The sequence below is a fragment of the Anser brachyrhynchus genome (genome assembly GCF_964034855.1).
Source record: "Anser brachyrhynchus genome assembly, chromosome: 3".
In the NCBI taxonomy this organism is placed as follows: Eukaryota; Metazoa; Chordata; class Aves; order Anseriformes; family Anatidae; genus Anser; species Anser brachyrhynchus.
Window position 1 is genome coordinate 73,407,042 of NC_137696.1, and position 19,939 is coordinate 73,426,980.

A 19,939-nucleotide genomic window follows, 5' to 3' on the forward strand; every position below is an offset into this window, starting at 1 on the left:
ACATATCCCAAAGTCTGAGCATTTTAATAGGTATTTTTATCAACATTCTGATCTTTTCACAGTTTGTTGAAAATTTTCCAACTGTCTGTAACTAGAATGTGTATGTGTCCCAGCACCTATGTTCTCAATTTCATGAATGTAACTGCTAGTTTAAATTGTAATCAGATGCTACTAAAGCCACTTGAAGTGTGCATGCTATTTCACACCTCTGAAGCTGCGTGCATTCCCTCTGTCTTTCCCTCAATTCTGTAATGAAATGAAAGAAACTTGGATTAATCTTTACTTTTAAACAAACAGTAAGATAGAGGGAATGAAAAAAAAAAAAGAACAACTTGGAAAAATAAATGCATTGCTCTTGCCACAGAGTGTCACTCTTCCTCCATATATCTTTTATGTAGTGAAACAAGAAATTTCTCTTCCTTACTACTGCAGCTTCTGCACATTTCACTTAAATAACCTGCAGTCTTGCTGTCAACATATAATTTATAGCATACATTCTCATCATTCAGATATGTTGGAGACCTAGATAGTGTAGCAAATTTTAGCTTTTTACCTATCTAGAAAGTTCAATAGAAAAAAAAAATAATGTGGAGTTGGGGCATTCCATATACCAGTTCAAAGTTTGTTATCTCAAAGATTCAAAGGAATAGTTGATTTTTTTCCAAAACAGTTAGTGAGTAACCAGCTGGCATGGACAACAGACCTACAACAACCCAGTTTCTTATTTACATAGCTCAGTCAGAGCATGTATTTCTGAGCAAAACTGTAAATTATGGCAAGCAATGCTTAGGAAATAGAATTTTCTGCTAGCTTCTTTTTCGTGCAGAGCCTACATAACAAGCCATTTTGCTGAATATATCTAACTTCCAAGTTTGTTCTTGGAATCTCAAAGCATCTGTCAAAATAAACAAAAAATCTATTTAATTGTGATATTCTAAACTGGACAAAACAAAGAACTGAGGAATATATGGATTGATGAAAAATGAGCTAGGGGGGTCTTTTTTTATCTAATAGCCCTTTCAATTCCATCATGCTTACATGGTGTATTTGCAAATATTTTGATTTTTTTTTTTTTGTAAGTTCCTTACTGGCAGTCCAGAATACAGTATTTCTGTTCACCACAGAAAATGGATTTAGCGCATCTCCAAAATTTAGAAAGTTTATTCCATTAGGTGGGTATGCAGTGTTTTACTATGTTGTTATCTATCTTCTTTTGACTTACCACTAACAGTGATATCTTAGGTGAATTTAAGCTCTCTGTCAAAGGCCAGACTCATGATATATGAGATGTCCTGAGTTTAATGATTTCTTTTAAAGAAAGGAGAATACATAGAAGCTATGCAACAACTTAATTTTTCTAGAGGTTTTGGTATAAAATGAAACTTTTACTTCTAACTTTTAGATCAGAAAAAAATAAATCAGTTTCACACTATGTTGGAACTGCACAACTTTTAGAGCCCAACCTGCGCAATTTAATTCATCTTTGAATGTGTCTTTTAACTAGTATTGCAAGATATTTTCAAATTTGGGTTTTTATTTAAGACTTTTCTGTTCAAAAAAAAAGACTTTCCAATTGGGGTAGTGCATAAGTACTTTTTAGCGTATATCCAAATAAACATCATCACAAACTCACATCTGATACTTTGATTAGTAAACTAGAAGAAAGCAGTTTTGTGATATGACTATAAAGGTAGAGATATAGGACAGCAGTTTTTTTTTTTTTTTTTTTTTCTTACTTACATGGTACAACAGCCAAGGATATTACCATGTTCACATACTTATTTGTTTTCCTTCGTCAGTGACATTTCTTTATTTCTCTAAAAATAAAACAAACAAAAAACCTCTAGTCTGATCGATATTTAAAAGTAGATACATTTTTCTTTTTGTTTCAGTACCAGAGGCAGTTGATTCCATTAAGGCAGTCGTTTTGTCTGATACCACTATCGACCTATCTTGGAGAGAACCTCTGAAGCCAAATGGACCTCTGGAATCCATCCGCTATCAAATCTCTGTCAATTTTTTATCTCCTGTCCCAGCCACACCCTTACGAAAAAGTGAATTTCCAAATGGGACACTTGCTTGGTCTGTCAGTGGACTCCAGTCCGGAACAAACAATTTATTCAAGGTATAATGATAAACAGTATAATCACAACCTGTTTGTTTACTAACCTGCAAATTGATAGATCGCTCTTCTATAAATCTATATGTGTGTTTTGAAAATATGAATTCAAAACTTGGCAGACTTCTCTCAGTCCTTTACTCTTCTGATTAAGGAAAATTGAGTATAACAGCTTATTCCTACATGGGTTTATCAGGTGAAATCCTTAAAACTGAGATCTTTTTTATTTGGGGACCATACCACAGCTCTCAAAAGTAAATAGGAGTTTCTGCTGTAATCCTGCTGTAATTGCTCTGACAGTTGCTGGAATTGCTCTGAACATGCTAAAAGAGGGTCAACTGATGGAAAACCTCTGTTCTCCAAGAAGGGGGCCTAGAACTGTGGCCTAATTGTAAAATGCTAGGTGTGCAATAAACAAGGCTATGCAAGTGCAAATAGGTCACAGTCAAATGATTAAGTTTTTTTCTTAGGAAAGCAAAAGGTCTGAAAATTTCGATACAGGGGAACTCTATATTGTTATTATTAATAGCAGGCTTAGCCATTTCACCAGTTGCTGTTTTTAACAAATTTTCTAACAAATAGTTTTTCCTTAGGCAAAAAAAAAATATATATTTTTCCCTTAGTCCAATGAAACAAAAAAGTATATGATAGGTTCATGGAGATATAAGTGATGATTGAATTAATAGCTGACAGAGCATAATGCTGATTCTGTTTTGCAGCAGTCACCTTTTAAAATAACAGCATATTATATAGCTTGCTTGCAAGCTTCACAACAAAACCAAGATATCAATGTGGACCCTTTAAAAAATGCAGAAGACTAACTATGACTATAACTTAAAAATGCAAGCATGGGCTTTGCTCTTTGGAGGACTTTTAAGAAAATTTCTGTAGACAAGAATATTGAAGGGTGGTTGCAAACCATCTGATTTTGGATTTTGTTGGCATATGATGCTATCAGTACAATAGAAAAAATAGTTGTTTCCACTGTCTAGGCAAGTCACAGATAGAGGAAGATCCAGGTTTTTCAACTACCAATTTGAAGCAGAAAGTTTTAGAGGAATATTGAAAATATAATAACAGGTCTGCCCCAGGATGACTAGCAGAATGGGATATCCACCCATCAGCTGCTGCAGTTCATGTGTACTCCCATATCAACATCACATGAAAACTTTCGTGGCTTGTGTGGTTATGGTGTCAGACTCAGGCAGACAGGTTGTGTGGGCAACTGGGGCAGGGGGAACAGCCTCCTGAAGTATTGTCAGTATTATCTGCCTGAGCACATGTCACTGCCGTAAGAATAAGAGAAAAGAATAGTTTAATGTGGTGATACAACCAAGAAAATGTAGGAAGAATACGTTGCAGTATCTAGTATTTTTTAATTTATTTTTTGAGGAACAGGAGACCTATATCTAGGTATTTAACACAATAGCATGAAACTAAATGTAGTACAATATATTTGAAGGAAAGATCAGCTTAAATAATATTTTTAAATGTTAGGTGTATTTAAAACATCAAGGATCTGTTTAAAAATTGTCTGTGAACATGCAAGATTATCTTCTATAATTTTTGGAAGGGAGGAAGTCCCGTTGAATTAGCAAAAAGAAAATGTCATGCCTAGCTTCAAAAAGGAAATTATAGACCACTTTGTGTAACTTCAGTACCTGAATGCATTATTATGTATATTTTCAGTAGGATTACATTAGGACAAAATGATAAATAGTTGGTATACAAGCAACTAGAGGAAAATAGGAGAATAAAAATGTCCGGTGTGAGTTCATAAGAACAAAACATACTGCTTCTTCCTTTACAGAAGACAATTTTAGGTTAAAAGGAAGAGAATAAATGATGTACCTGGACAATAGGATTATCATCAGAGAGACATTTTAGAAGTCAGCCAAGTACATGTTGTCTGCAGAATTCACACTGCAGAATCCATCACAAATGCAGTTAGTTAGAGTGGTTTTCAGAGTTCACCCTTGGCCTACGAGAACGTTCAGCTGATGGCTGGAGGGTATCTGTTCTGTCCTAAATTTTATTTTGTGCTTTTTTTAATAATTTGGGTGGTATAATGAGGAATACACATATATACATACACATATAAACCTATGTGAACGTATGTAAGTATGCATACCCAAACATATGTCATATTTAGTTGTGGTTTACTGGAAGACATTGTACTAAGGCACATTCTCACCTCGTGTTTTTGTGGTTGTAGAACACTGACCAGCATGTGCACATATAACGTCTGCATGCTGGTGTAAGAGCCTATGGAATTAGGAAAGGTCTAAAAAGAGAAGAGTCTTGGTAGAAAGATGGAATGAGAAACTCAAAAGAGACTCTGAGGAGGGGGACTCTAGAAACCATGAACTTCCGGCCTGAAGATTTGTAATGCTGAAGCTGTGGAACTCAAAATGTTTCATCCCATATTGCCTGAATATTTTGTTGATTGAAAACAGCTATTCTTCCAAACATTTTGAGTTGCTAAAGCTACCTTTTCCACCTGGTCTGGTACTGTGCAGTTCATTTCTTTCCTTACTAGGTTCTTGCTTTTCATCCCAATGAGAACTGGTTTTCTGAAAGTGTCCCTGTTACTGCAAAAACTTTTGAGACTCCACCTGCACCTGTCAACATATTCCCCAGAAATACCAGTTTCCAGCTAGAATGGCAAGCTCCTCTGCATGTCAATGGAACCAGCTTCTGGTTTGAGCTGCGTAAGGTAAAAATACTCCTGAGTTTTTTTTTTTCCCAGTTCAAACTTAACACACTTTTCTCCTCGTGAGTGAGACAGGGTGGCAGGACATCTACGAAGAATCTCAGCGGTTAATTTGGGCATGGTGACGTCAGTCTTAGTGACTCAGAAGGGGCAGGATGGAGGCTGCATTTGCCAGGAACAAGGGGGAGTGCAGCTGCAGCATTCAATACTCCACAGTGCCAAAGGACATCCTGGATGACCCCACCAGAATTCCTCCTGGGTCTCCTGTTTCAGTATAGTCCCCTCCCTCTTTCCTCACTGCCCTCCCCCAGCCTTGCTGGTAGTTACAAATGGTATGTCCACTCTGCACAAGAAGGTAAAGAAAAGGATTTTCAGCACTAAATGTCAGTTACAACCTGGTATATGCATTTTATTTTCCTGTTACAGAGGTTAGGAGAAAATGCTGAAGAGAAAAACAGGCCTGGTTGTGCAGACTGGTGAAGTGCTGCAGTGACAGCAGCATGGATGGAAGGTTCAGGTTTTAATTTCTGGACCACTGGACACAGAAAATGTCATGTGTTAATCTGGATCACATAGACTCCTTAATATAGATAAACAGATCCATTAGGCCTACACCAGACATTTCCGATATGCCCTAAAACAAACGTCATAACACAATTCAACTAAACTGTCTCTTTCAATTGCATCGTGGCAAGCTGAACTCACGGGCATGTCACCACAGTGATCCAGAAATATAAGCTGCACAGAGATAAGCAAGGGGAAGGTTCCTTTTGGCTGTGCAAAGGGGTCACTTAATCTGTTGTCCTTTATGGCTGCCAAGATTTGTAGGTCTGAAAACAAAGAAAAAAACTAGTTTTTGTGTCCTTGGTCTCTAAGAAGATGAAGTCCTGTAGTTGAAATAACACATACATGATCTCTCCCCTGTGATATTAAAAGGTGGTAAAGTAGTTAATATATCCAGAGATGGACATACTTTCAATAGAGCAAGAATGTTGACCATGATGATATTTTATTTTTCTAGTGGCAAACAAAAAATGACTGGTTTTCTCCTGCAAGCACTACATGCAGCACCGCAGGTCTTATTTACACATGTAATCTCACAGGAACTCTTCCTTCTACCAACTATCTTGTAAGAGTGACAGTAGTATATGTTACGGGAGTGAAAAGTACTTCCTCTTCAACAATCTTTAAAACTACAGGTAAGAACATAGTGTAGAATAACAAGATTCTAAGACTGTTTTTAGGACATGAATAATCAAACAATATTTTGAAAAGCAGGCTTTTCTTTTATACTAAGAGCCAATAGTTTTGTGTGTTTGAAAAATAAATAACAACATACCATCTCCACAAAAATAATGTGAGAAAGAAATTAAGGTTTACTTTCAAGTGGAGCACAGGAAAAGAGCAAGGGAAATTGAAACGAAATATCTATATACATGTGAACTCACAGTTACTTGTGAAAGGCTGCATGAGAGCGAAAAATTTGAAATTTGGACATCACAAAGAGAAAGCCAAAGATTCATTCTCCATGGGGATTATTAATCTAGATCCTTGGTCCGCTTAAAAGTACAAATAGCCATGGACATGTCCAAATTTTGTTCCATGTCTGTTAGCTCTTTGTCTTGGTATACATGTTTTAAGTGTTCTGTTTCTTCCCTGTTTGGTCAAAGCTGGTGTTCCAAGTAAGCCAGGAACCCCCAAAAGAGCAGAAAACACTAAAAACTCTGTACAGTGGGAAAAGGCTGAAGACAATGGAAGCAACCTGACCTACTACATCTTAGAAAGCAGGTAAGCCATGTGTGCAGACACTCTTCACCTAGGGAGCAGCCCAGAACAAACCTGGGTAAGCAGGGGGAGGTTTTCCTAGCAGTTGTGTCTGGCTGTTCCAGCTACATGCACATCGTGCAATTTGGGTGCCAAAGATGCTATAGTCACCAACTTCCCTCCAAGGAAGCACTGGAGTGTTGTTCATCCACAGGTCAGGGAAAATTTCTGTCTACCTCTGAGAGAAGAGGGCAACCAAAAGCGATGTGAACGAGGTCCATGACAAGCAGCAGGTATTCTGGACGTGTGCTCTCCCTGCTGAGAGGCAGACACATCCTCCCTGCAGTACCTGGCTGTGAAAGCTGCATGTTGTGAAGACGAGGGTGATGGGGTGGCTACAGAAAGCCCATGAAAAACAGAGAGTAGGATGGCTACTCTGCCACTGTCAGACAACTCACATGGTCTGCAAGCCTGTGTCTTGGGAAATTAGGGTAGCAGTCATGAGCTAGGCCTGCTCATGCCTCAACTTTGGTATGCTAGCTAAGAAATAAGTTTTGAGTTGCCCTTTGAGCCCAAACCAATATGGAGATTTTGGAAAATCCCTCGGAGTTGATTGTTTGTCTTTTTAAAATTATCTTTGCTTGGGCTTTTGCACAAACTAAGAGCAAAAGTATGAAATTTCTGAACTGACTAGCACTTGTTGTTTTCTCCATTTTGAGTATCCAACTTGAGACAATTTAATTTGTTCTGATTTTTCAGAAGACTTACAGGGTTGTGTTAAAATTAGGCTTCATCACTCTTTTTGAAACTGGACAATTTGAAGTATGCCTGATACAGCTAATCATTTTTGGAAATATGGATCTGAGATCTCAAGGGCTTTCAGTTTGGTCCTGGTGGGAAGAGTGAAATGTCAATGATACAAATAGTTGTTCCCATAAGATCTCTTCCTTGGGTAATACAAGTAGCCATCGTTTCCATAAATTTCTAGGAAACATAGAAGAAAATATACACTAGCAAAATTTCCAGACCAATGCTGAAATACAGGGATGTATCCATATATATATATTTGGATATATATTGTTGATTAGAAGACTCAGAAATACTTTCAAATCTGAATTTTCAAGCATTTAGTAAATATTCTCAGCTAAAACATACGTAGAAATGTCTTAGCATTCAAAGGGCCCATAGAAAGCTGTTATAAAGTTGCCAAAAGGAATCATAAGCTATTCCCACCAACATGGGATGACTAGATAATTTTTATAGTGCTCTGTCAGCAAATACAGATGGTCTGGACTATACATGTAAAACTCATTAGGCATCCACAGAGTGTTAATTCACACTTATTCCTGCACTAGCATTGTCAAGGTTGTATGGATGGGTTAGAGTATATTGTTGAGGGCAGTGACTTTGAAATTTCTAATTTTTTTGACCATGACTCTGGAGAGGTCTGTTTAAGGCAGTCAATGCAAGGCTTAATTTAGGCACTATTTAAAACTAAAGAGGTTCCATTTGCTGAGATATTCCTATAATGTTTTAAATGAGCAGTGATAGAGGGAAGCAAGGTTTTAAACTCAGCTAGTATTTATTTTTCCTCAGTTAACTTGGTGCTTATGAAAGTTAAGGACTAACAGCGCTGTGGAGTTGAGCATACTTTACTTATATAAGTTTTCACCCAGACATATTTTCCTGGTGCTGTAAGCTTCCATATAGTTCTGTGAGTGTACATCAGCACTGACCTGCATGCTATGAGACCACAATAATTTTGATATGCCAGCAGCCACATTGTACCTGGCTTGCTTTGGATGGGAAAAGAAAGGACAGTCTCTTGGCCTGTGTTGGGGCCGTGCTTTAGTTGCTGTGTTCTCCAGGCTCCAGCTTCGTATTCATCTCTGAATCATACTGTATCACTGAGGCTTTTTTTAGTTTAATAAAATATGCTTTTCTCATGCAATTTGAATGTGCATACACTGGTGTTTTTGACTGAATTTGACTTTGAGCCTCATGGTACTTTTACACCAGTTAGAAAAATGTAGTCAGACCCAGAGTATTCTAAAAAATATTTGCATAGCCCTTTGAAACAACCCCTTTTTTCATACAGCTATAATAGGGGTGTGAACAAGAACATATAGTTTTCACGTGTCTTTTTGGTTTAGAAATATTTGGCCTTTTTTTCTGCATTGAAGTATGTTGGGAGAATGATTGACATGCTCACGAAGGTCATTTCACATGAAATATTACAGTCCTGTGTGACATGAAATGATATTTCAGATATGGCCTTTCAAGTTTAAATACGTGGTCTTCTTTTGGTTGGTGAATAATCAGCTCTGAATTTATTGTGAGCAATCAATCTCAGTCCAATGGGGAAAGGAAGAAATATACGCAGCAGTCAGCAGATACTATGGGAAACTGGCTAGCTAAAGAATTGTGTCTTCACTGCCAATGACTTGTTTCCTCTTTAGCTTGTGAAACCTGATACACAAGAGCCACTGAGTTACTCTAGGCCCAGGAAAGCAAAAGCTTCTAACAGTACACAAAATAAATTTAGTACTTTTTGTTTTCTGAAAGCTAAATAAGAATGTTTTGAAATCTTGGCTGTAAGCTGTGCACTGAAACAGGTGAAAATGTGCTGTAGCTTTGTATGTCTAAAATGTTCTAGCATTACATTTCCCATGACAAGCTAAAGATCTGTGATTCCTAGCATGGCTGAAATGGCATGGTGCAATTTTCTGCTCTGTAGCCAAAACCCCATGAATAGATTGAGCTTTCATACAGGCAGAGAGATTTTGTGAAGGCTGTGGAACTGAAGAAGGGGGAAGAAGTAGTAAGCAGCCCTCACTGCATTAATAACATACACAGGTAATTTTGATGTGCCTGTTGTAGGAAGCAGACTGACGCCACCAACCAAATGAAGTCCTTGTGGGTGGTGGTTTATAATGGCTCCTGTGCCAGTATTTGCACATGGAAGGCCAAGAACCTAGAAGGAACTTTCCAGTTCAGAGCAGCAGCTGCAAACATGCTTGGCCTTGGTGAATACAGTGACACGAGCAAGGATATCGTGTTGGGTAAAGGTATGTCCTGCACTTTCTTATTCTGTTAATCAAGTGTTTTATACAGAGTAATTATACTGATTTCTGAAGAGAGACCTGCTATTTTATGATGAAGTTGCTGCACAAGTAAAATAATGTGTCTAAGTGGCTGATCATTAATAACATTCATATGGTGAGCCTAGCTCACCATGGGCCTGAACTTTGTTTCTGCTCCTTTATACTGATTTGTCTCTGTGGCCCTACATTGTGCATCATGGTATGATCCTTGAAGTAAATGCAAGCTTCTGTGCTGGGTAAGATGTGAAAATTACTTCTTGCCATCAGCCAGAATGTTAGACCTACATACCGGGGGTGTTTTTGAAAATCCCATTGTGAGTGGTCAAGCAATTAGCATTTTCTTGTTACATATATACTGTAGGTCATCACTGCAGGAATACTCCAGACCTAGGGGAAGAGAATTAGTTTGACCAAATGTACGTCTCCATACAGCCTATAAGAGAGCTTTGTACAGAGTAAAACTTTTACACAGCAAGCAGCTAAAGGGTCCTCTCAGGTTTACTCAGCTCTGTCAGATTGATATGGTTCATGTACACAGACATTTACCAATTTTCCTCTTCTATTTAACAGATACTGTGACCTACCCAGACATCACTGATATTGTTGCTGTGATTGGAGCAGTTGTGCTGGGCTTGTGTATGGTTCTGCTGTTTGGTTTTGGTATGCGGCTGAATTTTTTGCATATCCTTGGTTTGCCAGGCCTCAGTAAAAGGCAGTTCAGACAGCAGGGGATAATGGGCCTCCAGGTTTAGGGAAATGCTGAACTATCCCCAGTGTGGGAGCTGGGGGGAATTTGTGAGCTTTCATCTTTCAAAACCCTAGAGATAGCTGGTTACATTTTCAGTACCTAGGATTCCATCCTCAGGCATTTCTTGCCGTTGATTCCTTGCAGGGAGAGCACAGAAATGCTGAAGGAGCTCTGACATTCCTGTATCCTTATGAAAACTTGTACTTTGTAATTCTCAAGTTGGGTACTGCATTTGTTCATCAAAAGTTCCCATTTTTTTCCTCTTCTACTTTGTCCCTGAAGGAAGGATGCAGAGATTACCCTGGGATGATGGTCCTGCCCTCTCATTCCTCATCTTCTCTCTGGGACATTGCACCAACCCTTTGGGTTTGGTTCTTGCCACATTCAGAAGTGGGCACTTGACTGATTTCTCTGTTGTCTGTCTTTCATGGGAAAAGCTGGTGGCCAGATGGAAATGTCTTGCTTACACGAGCTGCTGGGGGATCAAGCTGAACAGAATAACAACAACAATAAAAAAACACTTGTAGCCTTTCAGTCTACTCACATACTGGTGTGCTCACAGAGTGAAAGATCTGGTGGTCTTCCTTTCTGTTCCAGTATGGTACCAAAGAAGGAAATCCAGAAAACCGTCCTTAATTGGGCAGATAGTGCTTGTCAAGGAAGATAAAGAATTAGCTCAACTCAGGGGGATGGCTGAAGCAGTGGGACTATCCAATGCCTGTTATGCTGTCAGGTATGTCCTTGGAGCAAATGCATTTTCTGAACAAAAACATGTAAAAGGGCTTCACTGGACTGTTTTTTATCAGTGTGCTCATCCCTGATGCCTTGACATGATGTTGAGGGCCACATCTGTACAACAGGGCAGGTCTGCTCTGAAGTATGCCCTGCCATGCTGCCTCCCTGGTGCATACCCTGGTCCGGATTGCCTCTAGCCCACCCTGCACACTGACTTTGGCAAGAAATGCAAGTGCAGGGGCAGGGAAGGAGACACAGTGTTTTCCAGTAGATTCTGAAACATCTAGATCTCATCTGAACTCCCCTTAAATGCTCCCGATGAGACAAATGTTTAAAATTTACTGTGTTCAGTTTTGGGCCCCTCGCTACAGGAAGGACATGGACGTGCTCGAGCAAGTCCAGAGAAGGGCGACCAAGCTGGTGAGGGGTCTGGAGAACAAGTCTTACGAGGAGTGGCTGAGGGAGCTGGGTTTGTTCAGCCTGGAGAAGAGGAGGCTCAGGGGCGACCTTATCGCTCTCTACAGTTACCTTAAAGGAGGCTGTAGAGAGGTGGGGGTTGGTCTGTTCTCCCACGTGCATGGTGACAGGACGAGGGGGAATGGGCGAAAGTTGCGACAGGGGAGTTTTAGGTTGGATGTTAGGAAGTACTTCTTTACCGAAAGGGTTATTAAGCATTGGAACGGGCTGCCCAGGGAGGTGGTGGAGTCACCATCCCTGGAGGTCTTTAAAAGACGTTTAGATGTAGAGCTTAGCGATATGGTTTAGTGGAGTACTTAGTGTTAGGTCGGAGGTTGGACTTGATGATCTTGAGGTCTCTTCCAACCTAGAAATCTGTGATACTGTGATACTGTGAAATAGTACCAGATTCATCTGAGAAACAAATTTAATAACATTTCAAGCATTTTTAAGTATTAACAAGTGACTAGTATTGCTGTTTTGTAGCACTCTTCCTTCTCAAGCAGAGATTGAATCATTGCCAGCTTTCCCCCGGGACAAACTGAACTTACACAAATTGTTAGGAAGTGGAGCCTTTGGAGAGGTGTATCAAGGAACTGCAGTAGATATCCTGGCAGATGGAAGTGGAGAAACCAAAGTAGCAGTCAAGGTAATCACAGCTGTGTAGTTCTCTGGCAGCAGAATGGGATGGACAGAGAGATTTGGCTCAGAGGTTATACCACCAAAACAGGCATTGTGAGATTTGGATATTTCCTTGCAGGATTTCTTGCAAGTCGCTTAAAGCTGAGCCTATCGCTTTGTAATGATTGCTGGAAAATACTGTTTATTAAAGGCCGTGTCTAAGTCTGATTGCTTTACTTAAGCACTGTGTGATAATGGTGGTGGTGACCTAAGTGTTATTACACTTGTGCTTTCTGTTGAGTAGACTTTGAAGAAGGGTGCAACAGACCAAGAGAAGAGCGAATTCTTGAAGGAGGCACACTTAATGAGGTAGGAAAGGCTTTGCCATTGAGTATCCTTTGTAGCTGTTATCATATGAGGGTGGTGGCCTTGAAGAGGAATGAGAGCAACACTTTCTCTAAACAAATTAGTGTGGCATTTTGGGGTGTTCTCATGTTTCTGCTAAAAAAAATAATACTACTGATGAATCTCATGAAAATAAAGCTGTAAGACTTTTGCAAAATTTAAGATACAGACTGCAAGTTCGTGTCATGGATCTTTTGGTTTTTGGACCCAAAAAATATTTCAATATCTTTGCTTCCCTAGTTAGTTGTTAAAGGTAAATGGGCAACTTTTGTCTAATATTGTTTTATGAAAATAAACATACCAAATAAACAATAAACAAAAAAAACACAATAATAAACAAAAACAAACAAACAAAACAAACATACCAAAACAAGCTGATGCCTTGCAGTTTCAATTTACTGAGGAAATTGTTTTATAAAAATGTGCATATTTTACCACTAGAGGCTGCCACATACTTCTACTAAGGTGTACTCCAAAAAATAATGTATGTCAACAGTGCGAGAACTTCGCATGGAAAGGTCAGTGTGTTAGCTGAGAGTTTCCAGAGAGAATAATAGAAGTTGAACTGAAGTTTTCAGTTGATAGCATAAAACTAAAAGTACAGTTAGGCTTTCAGATGTGCTGATCTGCACTTCTTTGACTTCTGTTTCATGAGTGCAGGATTATAATATTTTGAAAAGTGAAGGACTTCTTCCTGTACAGGAGAAATGCTATTCTAAATTTGAAATTGGTTTACACAGTTGTCTTTTTTTGTTTCCTTTTTTTTTTTTTTTAATCTTGCATTACTTTGACTATCTGTTATTATACACTATACATTGAATGATGGAAAAGGCTTTTGAAAACTAAAAGGAAATCATATTGTTACAATCTAAATTTGTGATGAAGAGTAAGAGTTGTGTGTAAACTTCCTACAGTCTATCTTTGTCTATCTGGCAGTCATAAACCTGGTTAGGGACACTTTTCTCTGTAGTATGAAAATTATATGTACTCAAAATCCCTGAAGCTTCCCCAGTTCTGCCTTTTTTTTTTCTTTTTTTTTCCTTTTTTTTTTTTTTTCCCCCTCCAGCTATTGATCCAAAATGAGAATTCCTGGAAAAATATATTATTGGAAATTATATTTAAATGTAAACACTAATGTGGGCCCATGAATATAACAATCCAATGAGACAAAGAAGCAAAGAGAATAGGAAAGTTTAAGTGTTACATATTCACTGGAGTCTTTCAATAATAATAATAAAAAAGCATGTTTTACATGTTTTATTTATTTATTTATTTATTTATAATGTGAAAAAGAGTGATTTAGTTTCCTCCTGGAGGGCTTAGACACTTTTTTTGATGTTCATCTATGAGGCCACCAATTAAACCAAAGGTAGAAAAGGCACATACATGGATCTGACTGTACAATACCTGATGTTCATTGTTCAAATATTGCTTGCCTCTTGGAAGTGTATTAAAATTCAGTAGTGGTGTTATGCTGTCCTAGTTAAACAAGGACTATTGGCTTCTTCTATAATTGCCATGCAAAGCTGTGAGTATCTGTATTTCAGTCATTTGATATTGGTGATTGGTGGGTCATTTGTGTACAAATATATGTAGCAAATTCCTGGGTGTATCCCATCACTTGGGAACTAAGGAATGACAGCTCAGTAGAGAAAGGGCTGTGTGAGCTCTAAGGAAAGTGCCAGGTGTTCCTTCCTCTGTTTTTGTTCTTGAGAGTGCCAAAGGTTTTCTGATTGAGAGGTATGTGCTGGAGGCTGGGGGGCACTGTCAAATTCAAAATCACACTTTTTGCTAAAGAGTTTTTGCCCACACCTAAGATTACGCAAATTGAAAGAGGTTAGAAGGAAAATGTTCCTATGTTGTATTTGTTTGTTTACTCTGGTACGTTTGACAGCTCTTTAGACACCATCAGTTTCCCCAACAGAGTCAGGTTTCTCTGTCTGATGGTGCAAGTCCTTTCACACAGCAGTGTGAAGAAAAAAACATTTTTAAACACAATAAATTTGGTTGTAAAAGCACGAGTAGTGATGGAGTGTACAAATGTTCTTCATTCCTTGAAAAGTGCTAGATCTCAGAGAGCTGATTGCTCTGTCATAATCCCATTTTTTTGGACACAGGCATTACTAGCATGTCTGCAGGTACTTGTGCATATTTTGTTTCTCTGGAAAATGTACTGTCAGAGACCATTCTTCTCTGGATTGTGGGAATAATAAATTGCACTTTGTGCTTCTGCTTTTCTATGTGCTTTTCTCCAAATCAATAGTTCAACTGTGATTACTGTAGTAAAAATACTCTATTAAAATAATAGAGATACTTTTAACATATAGATGGCAATTCATGTTATTCCTAGATGAGACTGCCATTTGGCTACCTTGCTTTGCTTCCTGTAAACATGATGACGTCTGCTTTTAACATGTATGCATACATTAGATTGTTTGTCAAAGTACAGTGTAAATCTGTATTTTGAAAAGATGTCCCTGAAATTGTCCCATTATTGAGCAAGTTCAGGCATTTTAAGTTATAAAATCATGATGTTGGTAGAGGCAGGCTTGTAAATGCTAAACTGCTCATTCATTACTTGTAGCTATATGCAAATTATTAACTGTCAACCAATTGGACTTTTCATACATAATCTTACATCATTTCCTTCTCTTCAGTAAATTTGATCACCCCCACATTCTGAAGTTACTTGGAGTGTGCCTGTTAAATGAACCTCAGTACCTTATACTGGAGCTGATGGAAGGAGGGGATCTCCTTAGCTATTTACGAGGAGCCAGAAAGCAAAAGGTAGGGTAAAGACCCTGATGGGTCTATTTTTAACCTGTCGCTTCACACTGTTTCTCAGTTTTAATCTTTCTCAAAGGCCATGCTGATGTCCAGCTTTTCTGCATCTGCAAGCTCAGACCTGGTTGTTCTTTAACACCCTGGGACCTCAGTGTTGAGTGCTGACCAGGCATGCTGTGAAGAAGATTGAATGTCATGTTAAATGTCATCAGACTGAAATTGTTCTTTTTTTTTCAGTCATGATATGTCTGCTGAGTTCCTTTCTATGAACAACATGAACAGTGTTTTGAAAAATGATTATACATAATAGTATCTGGTCATCATACATCATGCATATGATACATCATGTATCTGGTTCACTAGACCACATTTTTTTTTTTTCTGCTTTGAATAGTGGAAATATCCTTAATGCGATAAGCAGAATGCAAACACATAAGTGGATACTGTCCTTGTGCCTGTATCCATAAAGTCTTTACAGTAAAGAGGAGAAAAGAATAAAGAATAAATCTATTTAATTAAGAGGTTAATTAATTTTCATAGGTAGCATGTAGATTAAAAGCATTAATGGTAGGATTATGTTTATTAATTATATTATATTATATTATATTATATTATAATATTATAATATAATAATTATATATAAATATAATTATATTATTAATGGTGTCAAAGGGGCTTGACACTGAAATTTTATAGCATCGTAGCAATCATCTAATTTATGTAGATGATCACATCAAATCCACAGTCATTACTGAAGTCTACCGATACGTATATATATGTATGTATTCTGCTGGAATAATATATTCTCTTAATACAGCAGCAAGCAAACCTGCTATGATAGTGGGAGGAAATTTCTGGTGTCCCATTTCTGCAACTGCAACAAAGAAGTGATTCTGAAGTCCCTAGGTTATTCTTAGCCCCAAATCAAAGAACAGGATGTGTTCACCTGCCTTGCAGTGCTGTGATTTAGCAGTTTACCCTGCAAGTAATTAGCATTTGCTCTATTGGCATACAGATAGTTTGCACCTGTTTTGGAAAAATCCTATAAATTTCAAAGAGAAAACAATACTGTATAGGGAGGCTGTTATTCTGAGTTTGTAAAACTGGAAGACATGGGTAACTTCTGCCTTTGTTTCTTGTAGCTCCAGAGTTCCTTACTGACAGTGACTGACCTCTTGGATATATGCTTGGATATTTGCAAAGGCTGTGTCTATTTAGAGAAAATGCGTTTCATACACAGGTATAGAACTTATTTCCGTAGTATTCCAAGGCTTACTGACAGTATCAGGAGTAATTATTTTGCCTGAGAAAGATATCACAATATAACAGGAAAAGTGAGAGCACTGGATTAAAATAATGTGATGCAAAGGGGGAAATCCTTTTGCCGTCTTTATCCATCTAAGTGGATGACCATATAGGACACTGAGTCAGACTCGGAGGTGCACAGGGAGAAACCAAGAGGTGATAGGAATAAGCTGCAGCAAGTGAAGTTAGCTAGTATTGTTCACAATGAGCAGTATCAATCATTAGAACTTGTTGTCCAGCAAAGCTGTGTCACCTCCAGCCTTGCAGATATGCAAAACTTAACAGGGTGATGCCCCAGACACTTGATCTAGTCTTGAGGTTGGTGCTCTTCTGAACAGGGGGGCTGAAGCATCTGACCTCCAGAGGTCTCTTCTGACCTGATTTATTCTGCAATGCTAACTCCATCCTCTTGTTTTCTGCCTTACAGGGACCTGGCTGCTCGCAACTGCCTTGTATCTGAGAAGGACTATGAGAGCTGCTCCCGGGTAGTAAAGATTGGTGATTTTGGACTTGCCAGAGATATCTATAAAAATGATTATTACAGGAAAAGAGGAGAAGGCCTACTCCCTGTTAGATGGATGGCTCCTGAAAGCCTCGTTGATGGTGTCTTTACAAATCGCTCTGATGTCTGGTGAGTTATAGCAGGCAAGAGCAGTGGGGATAGTAATACTAAATCCCACAGCAAGAAAATATTGGTTTGCAGTAGCAATAATAGGTTTGTATATTTCCAGCTCCGATAATTTATAAGCTAAGGCAGATTTCTTCCTAAGTGGTGTTTACATGAGCTAATGAAAAGTTTGGCACAAGGACAGCACCCGCATGGAAGTATTTCTTTACTTAATGCTTTGAGATCTAGCCTTGGATTCTGGCTGGAAAGAATTAGTGTCACTCAATCAAACAATTTTGTACAAGGCCTACAATGTGATTTTTTGCTTGCTTGAGCAGTGAATTGACTACTCGCATCCTGTTCTTTCCACTTTGTTTTTCATTATGTTAATTGACATTTCCTTCCTACCAGCAAATACTTTCCCCTTATCATTTTATCCTGTTCTGGCAACTTTGCTATTTTGAAGCCCAATCTTCACAGCATCATCAGGGGACGTTCATGGTAGTTTGCTGTGGTGGTTTACTTGAAGTGTATATATGGATGGGCTTGGGTTTTTAGGGAAGAAGTGGAGACCCACTGCCAGGAGTCCTAGAGAAAACCAAACCAAACCAGATCCTTTAAGCTTGAGTTTCACACAATTTTAGATTGGGTAACTGTGGATAAGAAAGGGTGTGCTGTAGCACACTAATCTTGCTGAGGTCTGCAGCTCTCAGTTTAATTACCACTCTTGCATTTATCTAAGAAAACCATTTCATGCTTTGTACCAAACCCAATGAGGCACTGATTGCTTTATGAGTGGTGCTTAAGAGATCTTGTAAGTGTCTCTATTTCCAATGACAACTCCAGATATTTCTAAGTGCTTGTTTAATTGAGGACATGCTCAAGCAGAGAGTGGTGCTCGGGGAAGCTGTGGGTACTCAGTGTCTTCTAAGTTCCATCTCAGTCTGGGAAAGTGTGTCTGTTCCACATATTTATTTTAGCTATTTCAGAGGCTGGTTAAAGGATGTATGAATTGTTTCACATAAAATTAAAACTAGTTACTCTTATTTTTTGAGTCTTATTATTAGATTGGAGTCATTTTAGTTAACTGTTGATAGGGAGCTTGCTCATCATGACATTGGTAATTAAAATTTATTGTTGGTGCTTCTTAGGTCTTTTGGAGTCTTAATGTGGGAAACATTAACCTTGGGTCAACAGCCATATCCAGGTCTCTCCAATATGGAAGTTTTACACCATGTACGATCAGGGGGAAGGCTGGAATCTCCAAGCAACTGTCCTGATGACCTGTAAGTTAGTTTTGTTTAAATATTGTTGATAATATTCATGAGACATCAAGAGGGTTATTGCCAGCACACCATCATTTTGAAAGTCTACTTATACCCATTCAGAGTTCAACAACCTACTTTTTTTTGTTTGTTTTTGTTTTTAGACAGAACAGCTTGCACTTGTAGCTGCCAACTTGCTACTAACTTCCAGTAGTGCAGCCTGTGAATGTGAACTTCAGCTGCAAATTAAGTCTTGAAGTTGAAAGGCTGATACATATTGGTCTTTTAAACAGGATTTCAGAGATAATATAAATTCAGTCTTGGACATGAATCCAGCAGTAATGTGATAAGAGGCTGAGAATGCCTGATCAACCAATTCAGTATTGGTTAGAAATTAAGATGACTGTAAGGAAGAATTTACCTGTCCCTCTTATACCATGTGCCTACAGTAGCAGATATAACTGGCTTTCTCATTGATAGCTGCAGAAAATAGGCTAACATTAGATTATATATGGAAAATAAACCATACTCTCTTTGCAGATCTCTGTCAAAAAAGACAACAATAAAAGCTGAAGCTGAACAACAAAAGTGAATTCTACACTTCTGGTTAGTCTTTAACTGAACCGGATAAACAAATCTTTCAATTTCCAACTGTTTCTTGAGCACAAAATTCAGAGTAATTAAAAGAAAAGAATGAATATATATAGTGGATCAAACTCATACTGGCCAGAGGTGTATGAAGGAGGAAGTTGAACCTGAGCCCAGTGATCACTCAGTATTGTCTAATTTCATGTCTCAATTTCTATACGCCCACTCTGCATAAGCAGTCTCAGCCATGCACTTGACAGCTGGTCCTACAAATGGAAGAAGGGGCTACTTAAAGTGCACAATTCTTACACCTGGAGCTGAGAAAATGGTTTGAGAATAATTCTGTGATTGACAAGCCCACATCTCTGTGATAGGTCTCACATTAATTACAATGTTCTCAGTTCCAGAGGGTATGATAATTTATCATTATCTGGGTATAGATGAAATACCATATTAACAATTTAAAAAAAAAAAAAAGGAAAAGAAAAAGAAACTTCAGCACTTGGAAGAACTAAAGACATTAGGATTTTGTTTTAAGAACAGAGTTCAAACTGGAAGTGACAGAACAAAGGAGAGCCCAAGAGCAATTTGTTTCAATATTTTCTGCTGAAAAATGTTTCCATAAAAGATTGACTCACACCTAACCTTTGAATATAAAAGCATGGTAGATAAGGTATACTCATGAAACTAGTTTGATATTCAAACCTACACAAAGGCTTATAAGC

General features: G+C 38.3%; 1 protein-coding gene across 4 annotated transcripts in view; it reads left to right on the forward strand.

Annotated features, from left to right (window-relative positions):
- ROS1 (ROS proto-oncogene 1, receptor tyrosine kinase) overlaps positions 1-19,939 on the forward strand; it is a 77,271-nt gene that overhangs the window by 42,374 nt on the left and 14,958 nt on the right. For all 4 annotated transcript variants that reach the window (XR_013949615.1, XM_080588106.1, XM_080588105.1 and 1 more), the window contains 13 exons: positions 1,893-2,125; positions 4,659-4,835; positions 5,854-6,031; positions 6,503-6,620; positions 9,477-9,664; positions 10,271-10,360; positions 11,046-11,181; positions 12,126-12,288; positions 12,565-12,629; positions 15,323-15,452; positions 16,592-16,689; positions 17,182-17,385; positions 18,513-18,647. Coding sequence is in view for 3 of the 4 variants with exons in the window: in XM_080588106.1 (XP_080444232.1) it covers positions 1,893-2,125; positions 4,659-4,835; positions 5,854-6,031; positions 6,503-6,620; positions 9,477-9,664; positions 10,271-10,360; positions 11,046-11,181; positions 12,126-12,288; positions 12,565-12,629; positions 15,323-15,452; positions 16,592-16,689; positions 17,182-17,385; positions 18,513-18,647 (1,915 nt within the window). In the remaining variant the exon portion in view is untranslated. The remainder of the gene's footprint in view (positions 1-1,892; positions 2,126-4,658; positions 4,836-5,853; positions 6,032-6,502; positions 6,621-9,476; positions 9,665-10,270; positions 10,361-11,045; positions 11,182-12,125; positions 12,289-12,564; positions 12,630-15,322; positions 15,453-16,591; positions 16,690-17,181; positions 17,386-18,512; positions 18,648-19,939) is intronic.